The sequence below is a fragment of the Phocoena phocoena genome, chromosome 20 (assembly GCF_963924675.1).
Source record: "Phocoena phocoena chromosome 20, mPhoPho1.1, whole genome shotgun sequence".
Lineage (NCBI taxonomy): Eukaryota > Metazoa > Chordata > Mammalia > Artiodactyla > Phocoenidae > Phocoena > Phocoena phocoena.
Window position 1 is genome coordinate 9,339,030 of NC_089238.1, and position 16,564 is coordinate 9,355,593.

The following is a 16,564-nucleotide window of genomic DNA, read 5'->3' on the forward strand; positions in this document are numbered from 1 at the left end:
TCTCCTGACACACTGACCCTGATTTCCCTTTCCTTGTGGACCCCAGGCTCCCATCACCTGCCCAAAGACCACCTTGATCTTGCCCTTTTTCCTCCATCCCCTAGCAAGCGAGACATTGAGTTACTGCTGAAACTGATCGCGAATCTCAACATGCTCTTGAGAGATGAGAATGTGAATGTGGTGAAGAAGGCCATCCTCACCATGACCCAGCTCTACAAGGTGGCCCTGCAGGTAAGAGCTCCCTCCCCACCTGGGGCTGTCCCAGCCTGACAGGTCTCATTTACAGACTCATCTTTTAGAGTTCAAAACCAGCATCAGATCAGATTCGTTATGAGCAAGACGTGCTGTTGATCTTTAGGAAAAGACAACAAAGGGGTTCTAATGTCTAATGGTCAGGGAGTTGCCATTAACCCATCCTTCCATCCATCTGTCCATTCATTTGTGCATTCAACAAACATTCCCTGAGTACCTCCTTTGTGACCAGGATGGGCCAGCCAGGTCCACACTGTTAATGTGATGTACATTAACATTAATGAAAGGGATGAACCCATTTAATCTCTGCCACCACCTTGTGAGGTTGGCACTGTTGTTCCTCTGGCTTCCTTAAGATCTGAGTCTTCATCACTCTGGGTTGTCACTATCTGTGAACCTCGTGAGGGCAGGACCAGACCTGGCTTGGTCACCACTGGGTCCTGTCCCCAGCATCACCTAGCATGGGGCCAGAGACAGAGTTGTAACTCAGTGAACATTTCCCCAGTGAATGTATTCATCATCATTTATGGATCTCTGGGAGTTGGTGGAGTTGGTGGTTGATATCTTTTCCCCATCTGTCTGTCCGTCCGTCCGTCCGTCCGTCCCTCCCTGGCCCACTCGCAGTGGATGGTGAAGTCACGGGTGATCAGCGAGCTCCAGGAAGCCTGCTGGGATATGGTGTCTGCCATGGCTGGGGACATCATCCTGCTGTTGGACTCTGACAATGACGGCATCCGTACCCACGCCATCAAGTTTGTGGAGGGCCTCATTGTCACCCTGTCGCCCCGCATGGCCGACTCGGAGGTGCCCCGACGCCAGGAGCACGACATCAGCCTGGACCGCATCCCTCGTGACCATCCCTATATCCAATACAGTGAGTGCCACCTATCAGCTGGTGCCATTTGTCAGTCACTGCACTGGCTCCCTTCCTCCTCCTCCTCCCCCTCACTCCCTTTTTTCTTGGTTTTTCATTTCTGGAGTCAGTTTAAAACAGTGCTTAAGAGCCCTGATGCTAGGTTCAAATCTCCGTGATACCACTTACTCATGTGAGCTTGGGCAAGTTACTCCTCTCTGAACTTTATCTTCTTTTTGTAAAATGGAGGGGATAGTAGTACCCCTTTCACAGGTTTGTTGGGAGGTTCCATGAAGACGTGAGCACTTAGTAGTAAATACTAGCTAGTTTTACAGTTTTTCTAATTGCAAATTATAGAAGTAGTAGATTCACATTACTGAAATGTCAAGCAATAAATACAGAGAGGTGTAGAGGGAAAACACCCCTCCCCCAGTCCTGCTTACCAGAGGTGAATACTGCTAAGAGTATTGTTTTCTTTCAGACTTTTTCTATGCAGAGATATTTATATGTATATATTCATAGTTTCTGTGTCTGTTGGCCCTGTTTCTACAGAAAACAGGGCCATGCTTTATACTTTCAGCTGAGAGGCATTAGAGTGTAGTGGCTTGTGTTTGAATCTCTGCTCTACCATTGAGCAACTGACCTATTCTCTCTGATCCTGTTTCTTCATTGGTAAATTGGGGGTCATTATTATGGCATCTACTTTAGGATGTAGGTATGAGCATTTGGTGAGTTAACGTGGCTGGCATAGTAAGCATTCCACAAAAATTAGCTCTTCTTATATGTTGTTTGACAACCTTTTTTTTTTTTAATTAATTAATTAATTTGTTATTTTTGGCTGAGTTGGGTCTTCATTGCTGCATGTGGGCTTTCTCTAGTTGCGTCGAGTTGGGGCTACTCTTCGTTGCGGTGCGCGGGCTTCTCGTTGCGGCATCTTCCCTTGTTGCAGAGCACGGGCTCTAGGTGCACAGGCTTCAGTAGTTGTGGCACGCGGGCTCTAGAGCACAGGCTCAGTAGTTGTGGCACATGGGCTTAGTTGCTCCATGACATGTGGGGTCTTCCCAGACCAGGGCTCGAACCCGTGTCCTCTGCATTGGCAGGTGGATTCTTAACCACTGTGCCACCAGGGAAGTCCCTTGACAACCTTTTAAACTAAATTATCTTGTTACATCTTTTCCTAACAATATCATGTTCAGATGCTACAAAATATTCCACAGTATGGTTACATCGCATTCTATTTTTTATTCACGATTTCAGATAATGTGGCATACAGTATGTTTGTGTAAGAAATGTCAAGATATCTTTCACAGTTGTTAAGAGTTAACTTTTGGTGACTGGATCAAGGAGCAGAACTTTCAGTTCTTTGTCTGTGTGTGTACAGACATATACATATTCAAAGTTTTACCTCAATGTAGTTCAGACAGTTTCCTTATAGTTGGATATTTTAAATTATTTCTACTTTTTCACTATTGGCAAGCCCATGCTTTGAGCATCAGCTCTAGATTTTTATACTCATTAATAGTCTTATAGTCAGACGCATCAGCCATTAAATTTTCTGTGTTTTTTCAGCCATTCATAGCCATCCATGTATGAGGATCTTTCTCCTTTTGGTCCCAAAGGCTGCTCTCTCTGGAGGCCAGGGGGAAAGGGCCCTACTAACTGGTTCTCTTCTCTCCCTCATTAGATGTGCTGTGGGAAGAAGGCAAGGCAGCCTTAGAGCAGTTGCTCAAGTTCATGGTGCACCCCGCTATCTCCTCCATCAACCTGACCACAGCCCTGGGCTCCCTCGCTAATATTGCCCGCCAGAGGCCCATGTTCATGTCTGAGGTGATTCAAGCCTATGAAACCCTGCACGGTAAGTTGGTCCCCTCCTTCTCCCCTTCGCCTGTCCACAGACCAGTCTCCTCTTTTCTGAGGAAATGTGAGCTAGGTAGTGGGCCCATAAGGGATTCATCATCAATCTAGTAGCTTGTGGACACAGGGAAGGATTCTCTAGGTTAGACATGTATATTTCGGTGGTTGCATGTGACAGAAACTTGGTTCAAAGCTGATTTTAATATTGAGGGATGTGTGGGTGAAATGACCTGGTTGGTGTCTGTGAAGTATTTTAAAATACTCCAGCTCTTCCCTTCTCTCCCCCAAAAAGCAGGGAGGATCGATGTGCCAAGATCAGCAAAATATTGATGGGTACATGGTGATTCATTGTACTGTTTTCTCTACTTTTGTGCATGTGTGAAAACGGAAAAGTCTGGAGTTGAGGCATGAGTGTGTGCAGATCATGAATACCTCTGCATCTCCTGGCTCTTGTGTGTGTCTTTCCTTGGGGTAGCAAAGATGGCCCCCAGTTGTTACAGGCTTCCATTCCATCTCCTTGGCAACCCCACGGGAAAGAGAATGTCTCTTCCCAGTCATTCCAGCAAAGGTCCAAGGGCTCATTGTTTCTGATTGGCCAAGAAGATATTGTGAGCCTATCTCTGAGCCAGTCACAATGGCCAAGAGATTGCAGTGTTCTTACTGGCCCTGAGTCTCTTGCCCACTTGGACTGAGAATGGAGCCGAGGTGGTTCCCTCAAAGGAAAATGGGAGTGTTGCTGGCTGAGGAAGTGGGAAGGGATGCTGGGCAGGAAAGACTGCAGGCATCCTCTTTCACTCTGGAACAGGGGAGGCTTACTTGTCAAGGTGATTCTTAGACATTAGAAAGTCATTCTGGTGTCAGGGACCAATGATGAACTGTTGTGGCAGTTCAGTTGGGACATTCTGGAGGTGATTATAGCCTTCCCCAGGGCAAGCATGCTGGAATTTCCAGACCAGAGATGGAGGGAGATGTGACTATGTTTAACGAAAGGGAAGGTGAGTTTTCTCATTGTTTTAAGGTTGACTAATACTGAAGGAGACCTCTCAAGGGTTTTGCGTATCAGCTTGTACAGGGGGAAGGCCATACATTAGATCTGAGAGCGAAAGAACTTTTCTAGGAGATGTCCGCCACCACTGCCCAAGATGGGGCTTGGGAAGTGAGGGTGGTAGGACCCCATGAGCTCTGTCCACAGCGCGAAGTTCTTGCTACTTTCCTCACAGCCAACCTGCCCCCAACGCTGGCCAAATCTCAGGTGAGCAGCGTGCGTAAGAACCTCAAGTTGCACCTGTTGAGTGTGCTGAAGCACCCAGCCTCCTTGGAGTTCCAGGCTCAGATCACCACCCTGCTGGTAGACCTGGGCACACCTCAGGCTGAGATCGCCCGCAACATGCCCAGCGGCAAGGATGCCCGCAAGCGGCCCCGAGACGACTCAGATTCCACCCTCAAGAAGATGAAGCTTGGTGAGCTGAGGAGCTGAATCAGTCCTGGCAGGAGGTGGTGGCGGGGACTGACCACGTTCAAAATATCTAATTATTTACAGGAAACTGTAAGCTAAATTTACATTATAAATTATGTTGTATAAATATGGTGACATATGATAAGTGATATCAAAGTAAAATTACTGAAGAATGTAATACACTTACAAGTAATTATGAGTTACTTAAGTTATACAGGAAGGAATAAAATGAAAATAGTCTCTCTTTCATCCCTCACCCCAAAAGTAACCACTCCACAAGTATTAACACTTAGATTTTCTTTCAGAAATGCCTTATATGTGTTATATGTGTAGAGTTCTCCTTTCCTGTGTTTCATTTATAAATCAAGTCTCTTTTTGAAGTAATTTTTTTTTTTTTTTTTTTTTTGGCTGTGCCATGTGGCATGTAGGATCTTCGTTCCGAAACCAGGGATCGAACCCAAACGCCCTGCAGTGGAATTGCGGAGTCTTAACCACTGGACCACCAGGGAAGTCCCTGAAGTAATTTTTTAATGGTTGTATTATTTATCAATGGTGTTGACCATGGCAACCTTCCTTACTGTAAAAAAAAAATTTTTTTTAAGTGCTCGTTTGTTTCTAGAACATTTATGAAAGAATCGAATTTTGGATTTCCCTGGCAGTCCAATGGTTGAGACTCCATGCTTCCACTGCAAGGGGTGTAGGTTCGATCCCTGGTCAGGGAATTGGGATCCCATGATGCAGCCAAAAAAAAAAAAAAATCAAGTTTTGTTTTCGTTTTTTTTTTTTTTTTTTCATTTTGAAAAATAAATTATTTTGATATAAGGAGTGAGGTAGGGATCTATTTTTCTCCCCCTAATTAAGCACACAAAGCAGAGGGTTCTGTACCTTATACGTTTAGGAATTATCTTGGAGTTGTTTCTATATGTGCACGTGGAGATCTGCTGCATCCTTGTAATGGTGGCATAATAGTCTATAGGGTACATGGACCACTTTAACCAGTCCCCCAGTTGGTGGACATTTCATTTGTGTCCATTTTTATAAAGTATGAAGATTGCTGTAGTGCACAGTCTTGCATGCGTGTCAAGTCATGAGACAAGTTCCCAGTAGTGGGATTGATGGGGCAGAGAGCTTATACATTTATTTTTTGCCAACCAATTTTATTTTTCTATTACTTTAAACCTTTCATTTTGAAATAATTTCGAACTTGCAGATAAGTTACAAGAATAATACCAAACACTCCTGTGTACCCTTCACAAGGTGGGGATCACACATTCCATTTAGTTGTCACATGCCTTGAGTCTCCCAAATCATTTCCTCAGCCTTCTTCTTCTGTTTCATGACCTTGACGTTGTGAAGAGTCCAGGGCAGCTGTTTGGTAGAATGTCCCTCCTCTCGGGTTTGTCTGCTCTTGCCTCCTGATAGGATTCAGGTTCTGCACTTTTGGCACGAGCACTGCAGAAGTGATGCCCCAACCTCCTCTGTGTGTTGTGAGGAGGCACATGATGTCAGTTTGTCTCATCATTGGCGATGGGAATTTGATCTCTTGGTCGAAGTGATGACCGCCGGGTTTCTCTAGTGTAAAGTACCCTTTTTCCCTTTGTAAATAATAAGCTGAGAAGAGATACTTAAAACTATGTAAAATACTAGTTCTGCTTCAAACTTTGTGTGGTTTTGGCATCCATTAATGATGGTTGCCTGCCTCTATTATTACTGTAATGGTTATAAAAAGGTTTCTTTCTACATTTATTACTTGGCATTTTGCTATAAGGAAGAGCTTTCTTTTCTTCTCCCTACTTTATTATTAGTGTGGACCTCTGGATTCTTATTTATTCTCTGGGTTATAATCCATTATTGTTGTTATTCATTTTGTTACTCAAATTGCCTTATATTTAGTAGCAGGAGCCTTTGAGCTGGCTCCTATGTCCCTTTAATGTGTCCTGTAAGTTCTTTTGAGCATTTCTTACTTTCTGGCATAACAAGGTGTTCTAGACTCATCATGTACTTCCCTTACCCCAGCCTTCAATCAGCCATTTCTCTAAGGAGCCCTAGTTTCTTTCCTTTTCTTTCTTTCTTTTTTTTTTTTTTTTTTTTTTTCTGGTTTCTTTTAAGTAGGGAATAGTTTCAGAAACCAAGATCTGAGCCGTGGACGTGTCCATTACTGCTGGGTGCATTTAAATTCTTTTTTTTTGGGCCACACTGTGAGGCATGCGGGATCCCAGTTGCCCGACCAGGGATCGAACCCACTTCCCCTGCAGTGGAAGCTCAGAGTCCTAACCACTGGCCTGCCAGGGAGGTCCCTAAATTCTTGATAGCAGTTTTCCAAAAAATCGCACCAGCGTATACAACCCCAGCAGTGTGCGAGTGCCAGTTAACCCGTTCTTACCAGCCCTGGACATTTGTTAACTCTCTGGGTATAAATGGTATCCTAGGTCTCAGCTTGCTTTTTTGCATATGTTGGAGTCAGGCTGCATGTTGTTTTACATTTATTAGCTACTTGTATTTCTGTGAAGTGCCCGTTCTATTGTGTTGGTCAGCTTTTTGTAACTGAATTGTATGTGCCCTTAGTTAATGCAGGGTATCAACTCTTTGTTACATGTGTCACAAACTTGAAGAGACTGCATAACATATCATCATATTTTTGCCTTAATCTACTTAAATCATTACTCTATTGAACATTCCAGCTTTTCCACTCATAAATACAGCTTCAAGGAACGTCTTTGCACACAAAGTCCCTTGAGCTAGAACCGCTGTGCTTGTAGTCACCCAGCCTGTTATTGATAGAAGCTGTGTGCCATATCTCTGTACAGTCAGTGTTGCAGTGAATTCTCTGTACATCTTACCTTAGCTATATCTGTAAGTTTTTAGGGTAGATATTTAAAAGTGGAATTGATGTGTTGAAGAGGTGTGCACATTTAAAATATTGACCTACTATCAAACTGCCCTTCCAAAAGGCGATACCAGTTTACATTTCCACAGTTCACATCCCTATTAACAACTGTCACTACTAACCTTTTTATTTTTTGTCAATCATATAGGCAAATTCGCTGTCTTATTAGGATGTTTTTACATTTTCCTGATTCCTGGTGAGGTTGAGCACTGTTTCAAACTTAGGTGTTTTCAAACAGTAAAGCTCTGTGAACTTATTACTTAACCTTTTTGTCTTTTGGAGCTTAGTGTGATCAGCCAGGCTGGTATGGCTTATTCCCATTTCCCAGATGAAGAGAACTGAGGCCTAGAGAGAGGCAGATAGTTCCCCAGGGTCATATGGCACAGAGGTCTTCATCTGCTGCACTGCTTCTATTTGCTGAGGCTGCCTGGGGGCAGGGACCAGTGGGGGTGCCTGGGAGGAGGGGAGGGCTCCTGCCCTCTCTAGAGCCATCATCTTGTCTCCTTCTCTATCCCAGAGCCCAACCTGGGGGAAGACGACGAGGACAAGGACTTGGAGCCAGGCCCCTCAGCGACCTCGAAGGCCTCAGCCCAGATCTCAGGCCAGTCAGACACAGATATCACAGCCGAGTTCCTACAGCCTCTGCTGACACCTGACAATGTGGCCAATCTGGTGAGGATGGGTGGGGGCCGTCTCCCACCAGGCAGGGAGGAAGGGTCTCTAGTCTTTTCTCTGCCCCTCCGCTCCACACTGCCCACCCTTTCCAGATGACGTCAGACCTGAAACACTTTTCTGTTTTCAGTGTTGGGAGGGTGTGGTCCTGTGGGCCTTCCTCACTTTGGATGGACCTCCTCTTGCATGATCTTTACTCCTTCAGGAGGTTACTTGTCACTGCCCCCCCATCCCCCTTTGGGTTTTCTGAGTCTCCATCTAGACCCACGCACTCACACTCTCTCTCCTCTCCTTTGCAGGGAGGGTCTGTTAACTGGAGAGTGAGCCCCATGACTTGTTTGCCAAGTGGTGTAGGATTGGCATCGGTGGGGTGGGATGACCAGTGTTTTCTTTGGATTTTCAAAGATGACCTGCTTCAAAGTGAAAGAACCACTGGTTTGAGTTGATGAGGGGAGCTGGAGTGGTGGGGTGTCTCACATCAGTCCTCCGGCTGTAGCAGCACCGAGACCTTTCTGTTGGGTGCTCATGGAGAATAAATACCTCTTCCCATGCTCAACAGCAGTCACCATCAGCTTTCCCTTCTCTCTGCCTAGAGCCTCCAAGGGGCTTAGTTGTTGGGTGATTGGGGTGGCGAGGAGTTTTCTCTCCAGCTCAGATCTCTTTGGTGAGCTCTGGGCCTGGATATGCGACCACCTCCTGCATCTTTCTCTCCTTGGGTGTTTCACAGGCACCTCAGACTTAACATTTCAAAACTAGTGAAATTTCTCCCCCGACTCTTCTACAGGCCCATGGCCCCTCCTGTGTTCTTGGCACACATGCCTCTCGTCCCCACGCCAGAAACTTGGGAGTTAAACTCTTTGCCTCCCCCTCAGCCCGAGTCTTTCCGCTCTTCTCCATTCCCCATGGCCCATGCCCTCTCCAGGCCCACCCTTTTCACACAGAGAACTACCTGCTTGTTCCCTGGCTCTGCCTTCCACTCTCCCTGTGGCAGGCAGAGGCATCTTTGTAAAGTACAAGTCATGATGCTCCCCTGCTCAGATCCCTGCCAAAGCTTTGTTTCCTTCCAGATAAAACTTAAATTCAACTTGCCTTAGACCCTGTCTGATTTGGCTTCCATTAACTTGTTGTACCTTATCTATCCCTGTCACACTCCGGGAAATTGTCTTTTTCAAATTATCAGCATGAAGTTCATAAGATTCTTTTATTTTTATAATACCTGCTGTCTCTGTAGTAATGTGCCACTTTTTTGTCCCTAATACTGTGTCCTTCCTCTTTTTTTGTTTATTCTTGCTGTAGATTTGGTTGGTTTCAGTCATTTCAAAGGACTGGCTGTTAAGTTTTGTTGATAATCTTTTGTAACCTTTTCTGTTTTATTTCTGCTGTCTTTATTTCTTTCATGTTAATTTCTGTGAATGTTTTTCCCCAAGGTAAAATGCTTGGCTTATTAATTTTCAGTTTTCTTTTCCAGTGTAAGCATTTAAGGATCTCATTTTCCATCTAAGTACTGTTGTAGCTGTATCTTACACATTTTTATTTGTAGTTATTTCATTATCTTTCTGTTCTATTATTATTTAAGAGCATGCATTTAAACTTCCAAGCCTGTAGGGAGTTTGAGATTATCTTTTGTTACCAATTCCTGACAGACATGGATGTGCTCTATTAGGATACTGATTTTTTTTTTTTTAAGTCAATTTCTGGTTCATATTATACTGTGTCACTGAACCTCCTTCCGCTCACTGGGCAGGGTACCAGCTCTGCTGCCTCTTAGCCTTCCTATACTTGGAATATATTACCCCCCAACCCCTCGCTTGCAAGACTTCACTCTGTGTCACTCTGATTCTGGCCCTTCTCTCAGTTCTCAGCCTGTGTGCCACTGCACCGGGGAGCCAAAGCCATCCCTGGCACCCTTTACTGTGTCCTGTGGCACCCTTTACTTCTTCTCTCGTGCACCACACTGCATCAGTACTCGTTTTCTCTCTGACTTGTGCAAGAATCTGCGCTCCATGAGAGCAGGCCCAGGTCTGTCCTAGTCATTGCCATTTTGCCAGCATTGGCCTGGGTGTGGAACGAATGTTTGTTGAGTCAATAAGTAAGGTAAGGTTCCTTTTCCTGGGCATCTTGCAGGTCCTCATCAGCATGGTGTACCTGCCTGAGGCCATGCCCGCCTCCTTCCAAGCCATCTACACCCCCGTGGAGTCAGCAGGCACTGAAGCCCAGATCAAGCACCTGGCTCGGCTCATGGCCACACAGATGACGGCCGCAGGACTGGGGCCAGGTGAGTGTCACCTGGAGCTGACCAGGGCCAGGGGTTGGCACTGTGGCCACTGGGTTCTCCTTAGTGGAAGAGCACCTCTTTGTAGTGCTGCAAATGGAAAATCATGCAATCTTAGGTGTAAATAGTTACAGGTCCCATAGATACAGTGACCACTCAATAGTTTCAGGCCCTGGGCTTTGAAATCCAGCAGACCTGGGTTTGAGGTCTGAGTTGAACGAGACTACCTCAGCCACTTAATAGCTGTGTGTCTTTGGTCAAGTTACTTAACCTCTCTGAGCCCCAGGTGGTTTCCCATTCTAACAGTACTATTGAGGTATAAATTATGTACAGTGAAACACACAGCTCTTAAGTATACACTTTAGTGAGTTTTCACAAAGTGAACACACCAGTGTAGCCATCACCCAGATGGAGAAGGACTGTTACCAGCACTCTGGAAAATTCTTTCTTGCTCCTTTCCAGTCGACACTCAAAGCATCCCCTGTCCAGAGACAACCACTGTGCTGACTTCTGTCTCCACAGATTAGTTTTTTCTAGTTTTGAACTTCTTATAAATGGAATCATAGTCTGGCTTATTTTGCTCAGCATAAGGTTTTGTTTTGTTTATAAATTTATTTATTTATTTATTTATTTATTTATGGCTGTGTTGGGTCTTCGTTGCTCTGCGGTGGCTTCTCTTGTTACAGAGCACGGGCTGTAGGCGCACGGGCTTCAGTAGTTGTGGCACGCAGGCTTCGGTAGTTGTGGCTTGCGGGCTCTAGAGCGCAGGCTCAGTAGTTGTGGCGCACGGGCTTAGTTGCTCCGTGGCATGTAGGATCTTCCCGGATGAGGGATCGAACCCGTGTCCCCTGCATTGGCAGGCGGACTCTTAACCACTGCGCCACCAGGCAAGTCCCATCAGCATAAGTTTTTGAGGTTCATCCATGTTGCTGTGTGAACCAAGAGTTTATTTTTTATTGCTCAGTAGTCTTCATTATGTGACTAGGCCACTGTTTGTTTATCCACACTCCTCTGTTGATGGACCTGTGGATTGTTTATAGTTTTTGGCCATTGTGAATAAAGCTGCTGCGAACATTTGTGTATAGGTGTTTTGATGCACATGTGCCCTCATTTATCTTGAGTTTATACCAAGGAGTGGAATTGTTGAGTCGTGAGTTTGGGTATGTTCAGTGCTATTTGAAACTGCTCATCAGCTTTCCAAAGTGGCAATACCATTTACTACTCCCACCGGCAGTGAGTGGACATTTCTAGTTTGAGTCTGTTGTTGTATTGCAAAATGGGGATGAAGAAGGTACCTGCTCCAGAAAGGCACTTTGCAGATTTAAATGAGTTTTGTGTGTACAAGGCTTAGAGTAGAGCCTGTCTCACAGGAGGTCCTTGGGTGGGAGCGGGTGGGTCTGACATGCCAAGAGCCCGTTTGCTGCCTCCCCCTCAGGCGTGGAGCAGACCAAACAGTGTAAGGAGGAGCCCAAGGAGGAGAAAGTGGTGAAGCCGGAGAGTGTCCTGATCAAGCGGCGCCTGTCAGCTCAGGGTCAGGCCATCTCCGTAGTGGGCTCCCTGAGCTCCATGTCCACTCTGGAGGAGGAAGCGCCCCAGGCCAAGAGGAGGCCAGAGCCCATCATCCCCGTCACGCAGCCCCGGTGAGTCCCCTTGCAGGTGCTGGTGCAGGACTAGAGGCCTGGTTCTTGGTGTGTGTGTGACAGACAAAGACAGATAAACAGAGATCGGTCTGGATGAGGGTCTGTCTGATTCCAGAGTCAATGCCCTAACCACTAAGGCTTAGCTGTTGTTTTCTTTTAGAAAAAACACCCCTTACTTATATCTAAAATTGGGATGGGATGATAGTGTCTCTCTCTAAGGATGAGGGAGAACTAAACGAGTTCACAGTGATGGTTAGATGATTAAATCAGATAACTCTCGGGGTGGACAGGGATCATGATGTAGAAAGCGCTGAGCATGATCCTAGCGCGTAGGGAGAGCTGCTGGTTGCTGCCGTCATCGTCCTCATCATTACCTGCCTGAAAGACCACAGAATCCAGCCGGTCCCTGCCCTGTCCCCAGCCAAGGCTTGCTTAACAAGGCCCTGCCTGATCTGCTGCCCCTCCAAGCTCTCCATTCCCCTTCCTCCCTCCTCCAGTCACACCAGCCTCTTGGTATTTTGAACAGCCAAGCAGGTTCCCACTTGAAGGCCTTTGCACCTCCTGTTCCCTCTGCCTGGAAAGCTCATCCTCCAGATATTTGTGGACCTTATTCCCTCGCTTCACTCAGATCTCCAGTCACACATTGCTTGCTGCTTATAGAGGCCTTCCCTGAGATGCTGTTTACAAAACCGAAATAGCATCCTCTTCCTTCCCATTACCCTGCGCCCTGCCGTGCCTCAGAGTCACAGGGGAGCTGGAGAGACAGTGTGGGGGGTGTCTTTGTATGTATGGCCTGGGGTGGGCCTGGGCTCCAGAAAGGGCGTTCCGAGTCACCGTGTCCCTGTCCCTACTCTCCCATGTAGGCTGGCAGGCGCCGGTGGGCGCAAGAAAATCTTCCGTCTGAGTGATGTGCTGAAGCCCCTGACCGACGCCCAGGTTGAGGCCATGAAGCTGGGCGCTGTGAAGCGGATCCTGCGGGCTGAGAAGGCCGTGGCCTGCAGCGGGGCAGCCCAGGTGTGCCTCTACCCCAGCCCATCCTTCCAGTCCCTCTCCCCAAGAGTCTACCTCACATCCCAGCAGAGAGACAGGCCCCAGGGTCAACCTCCCTGGCTCCAGATTCCAGCTCTGCTGTTCACTGGCCACTTCTCCAAGCCTTACTCTGTCGTCCCATAAAACGAAGAGATAGCAGCTCCACACAAGTGACAAGGAGGAGGAAATGTGTGGACACGCATGCGCTCTCACTCAGCACAGGGCGGCTGCAAGGAAGAGCCCTGCGAGTGCGGGCTGCCATGATGCTCTTTCTTCCTTGTGATTGACAGTATTCTTGTTCGTTAGCTTCAGAAACACTTACACACCTGCTTTAAATCCTGATTCTGCCACTTCCTGGGATTGTAACCTCAGTCGAGCGACTTTTTCCCTATTTTTTTGAAGTTTATTTTATTTTATTTTATTTTTTTTTGTGGTACGCGGGCCTTTCACCGCTGTGGCCTCTCCCATTGCAGAGCACAGGCTCCGGATGCGCAGGCTCAACGGGCCCAGCCGCTCCGCGGCATGTGGGATTTTCCCTGACCGGGGCACGAACCCGTGTCCCCTGCATCGGCAGGCGGACTCTCAACCACTGCGCCACCAGGGAAGCCCTGAAGTTTATTTTTAATTAACCAAATAGTATATGAACGTATTCTCTCTGTTAAAAAAATATTTCCAGGCCACAGAGGGCCTGTAAGTCTCCTTTGGCCCGCACTGCATGCCATCCCCTCCACAGAGGCGACCAATGTACAAATGAAGGGAATCCTTCAAGATCTTTTTCTGTGTACCTAAGTATGTAGATATTACTCCTAGAAATTTAGATATTTATATTTTAGATACATTTTAGATATTTAGATATATTTTAGATATTTGTAATTTCATATATTTACAATTTAGATATTACTCCTACAAATTTTAGCGATTACTTCTAGTTTTATTCCGTGATGATTACCTTTTTTCTCCCTTTTCATTTTTTTTTCTTCCATACAAATGAGACCTACCGAGAATAAGGTTCTTCACCTTTCCTTCCTCACTTAACACCGGGTCTGCGCTGGGGGTCCCTGAGGCTGGGCGGGAGTAGTTGCAGGGTACCATCGTGGGGTGCCTGGGATTGCCCACCCCCGCACCAACACAGACCCTTGCTCACGTCAGGTGCGCATAAAGATCCTGGCCAGCCTGGTGACTCAGTTCGACTCGGGCCTGAAGGCCGAGGTCCTGTCCTTCATCCTGGAAGACGTGCGGGCCCGCCTGGACCTGGCCTTTGCCTGGCTCTACCAGGAGTACAACACCTACCTAGCAGCTGGTGCCACAGGCACCCTAGACAAGTATGAGGACTGCCTCATCCGCCTGCTCTCCGGCCTTCAGGAGAAGCCAGACCAGAAGGATGGGTGAGGGGGATGGCCCTGCACCCTCCTGTCCCCAAGAGTCCCCCCACCTGTGTCCTGCCTTTTTTTTCTAGTTTCTGACCACTTCTGTCTTCATCGGCGCCCGATTCAATCCTCCATGCGCCCATCCCAAGTCCCCCTTCTCTCCCCACTCTCCCCACACGCAGACAATGTCACCTCACTGTAGGCTCTGGGTCACACGCCCTGGGCTTGCTTCCCAGCTCTGCTGCTTGCTCTGACTGACCTGTGTCACTCAGTTCTGGGCCTCCGTTTTCTCATATAATACAGAATAAATAACAGTGCCTGCTTCAGAGTCTTGTTCTGGGGGTTGACTTCCCACCATCCCCATCTCTTACCTGAATCAGTTCTGTGGCTTCCTCCTTGTCCTTGACCTCCAGTTTATCCATTCTCCACACAGCAGCGCAGGTGACATTTTATAATGTAAATACTATCTTGTTATTCCCCACTAAAAACCTTCAGTTGTCCTCCAGATAAAATGCAACTTTCTTACTATGTTTTATGAGACCTTGTGTAATCCAATCCCTACCAACTTCTTTAGCCTCCTTTCTTACCTCTCTGCTTTTCCCTGCCCCCAAACTTTAGCCGCACTGGCTGGCCTTCAGTCTTCTGTTCCTCAAACATGATGAGTTCAGGGCTTGGCACTTACTGTTCTCTCTACCTGGAATGCTGTCCCCCTACTCCTTGCATGGCTGGCTCTTCCTCATCTGCCAGCATTGACTAAAGTTTCATCTCAAAGCAGCCTTTCGTGGTCACCACGTCTAAAATAGCAACACCCTTTCCCAGCCCCCATCATTCCCTCCCATTGCTGTATTAAACAAGCTAGAAATCCCCATTTGACAAAGGGGAGAAACTGAGTTTCAGAGAGGCAGTCTCTGCCCAAGACACCCACCTGGCAGCGTTTGAACCCTGCTCTGTTGCCTCCATAGCTTGTACCCAGGGGGTTGAGCGAGCTCTCTGTGAGGGGGGCGCCCTGCCAGCTGTGAGCTGCGATCAGCAGGACAGGGAAACCAGGGGGCCCCTTCTCTGCAGCCGTTCACTGTCCCTCCCTCTCTGGAAGGATCTTCACCAAGGTTGTACTGGAGGCGCCGCTGATCACTGAGAGTGCCCTGGAGGTGATTCGCAAGTACTGTGAGGATGAGGTGAGGACGGGCGGCAGATCTCCCTGCATCCCCAACATTGTGGTGCGGGCAGGAGTCCAACTTGTTGCAGCCTGTGGCGGGGGGTTCTGTGAGGGACCAGTAGCTTTTGTCTAGGACCAGATCTGACTGAAGCGAGGGAGACACCCCAAAGGCACACCGTGGGTGCCTTCAGCTCTGGTTCCCTTCCTTCCTGCTGCAGAGTCGCACCTATCTGGGCATGTCCACTCTTCGAGACCTGATCTTCAAGCGCCCGTCCCGCCAGTTCCAGTACCTGCATGTTCTGCTAGACCTCAGCTCCCATGAGAAGGACAAGGTGATCCCCTGTCGCCCTTTGCTGGGTTACACTCAGTCCTTCCTCTGTCCCAAGTAACCAGCCCAGTCTTTTCCACATTCCCCTGAAAGTTTCTGGGCCTAATGTCCTTCTTGCAACAATTTTTTGGTGGTGGTGGTGGTTTTTCCATTTACGATGGCACGAGGCTGCTTAGAACACACACACATATACACTCACCGCCTCCCAGGAAGGACAGTCCCATTTTCGCTCTTATTCCACCCGTGTTGGTGCGCCCCTCTCAAGGCCTGGTGGTGTGCTGGGACCTGGGGGAGCGCTGACCAGGAGGGGAGCCATTGTGGCCCACACAGTGCGTTCAGTGCCAGGAGTGGAGTAGGGTGTGCGGTGGCGGAACCCTGGAGGCTGAGGAAGGGAGGTGGTCTAAGGAAGGCTTCTGGAGGAGGGGTCATGTGAGCCAAGACCTGAAATATGAGTAGACGGGTGTGCCCTGGACGGAGGGAACAGTGTGTGTGCATGTGTGTGATTGAGACGGCCCTTGGTCCACCCTGCTCCAGCCTCCTGCCAGCTCCTTTCTGATGTCTTGTGTCCATTCATTCAGCAGACCCTCACTGCACACCCTGGCTCAGCCCTGTGGTGCTTTTGGGGACAAATCACTGCCCCAGACCAGGCCCTGTCCTCATGGCTCCCAGCAGGGATGTCTGAGTGAAATAGGATACAGCCAGTGACAGGCACGCCAGGCAGTGGGAACCTTTTGTGCCAGGTCTCAAAGCCAGGGAGAACGCTGTTACTTTTGAGGAACTGAGGAAAACTTCTGGTTG

General features: G+C 47.7%; 1 protein-coding gene across 1 annotated transcript in view; it reads left to right on the forward strand.

Moving 5' to 3' along the window:
- SYMPK (symplekin scaffold protein) overlaps positions 1 to 16,564 on the forward strand; it is a 32,126-nt gene that overhangs the window by 3,761 nt on the left and 11,801 nt on the right. Inside the window, exons 6-16 of the mRNA XM_065898640.1 lie at positions 105 to 231; positions 877 to 1,126; positions 2,790 to 2,960; positions 4,180 to 4,419; positions 7,820 to 7,974; positions 10,099 to 10,249; positions 11,682 to 11,886; positions 12,750 to 12,900; positions 14,065 to 14,300; positions 15,376 to 15,457; positions 15,657 to 15,770. Coding sequence (XP_065754712.1) covers positions 105 to 231; positions 877 to 1,126; positions 2,790 to 2,960; positions 4,180 to 4,419; positions 7,820 to 7,974; positions 10,099 to 10,249; positions 11,682 to 11,886; positions 12,750 to 12,900; positions 14,065 to 14,300; positions 15,376 to 15,457; positions 15,657 to 15,770 — 1,882 coding nt within the window. The remainder of the gene's footprint in view (positions 1 to 104; positions 232 to 876; positions 1,127 to 2,789; positions 2,961 to 4,179; positions 4,420 to 7,819; positions 7,975 to 10,098; positions 10,250 to 11,681; positions 11,887 to 12,749; positions 12,901 to 14,064; positions 14,301 to 15,375; positions 15,458 to 15,656; positions 15,771 to 16,564) is intronic.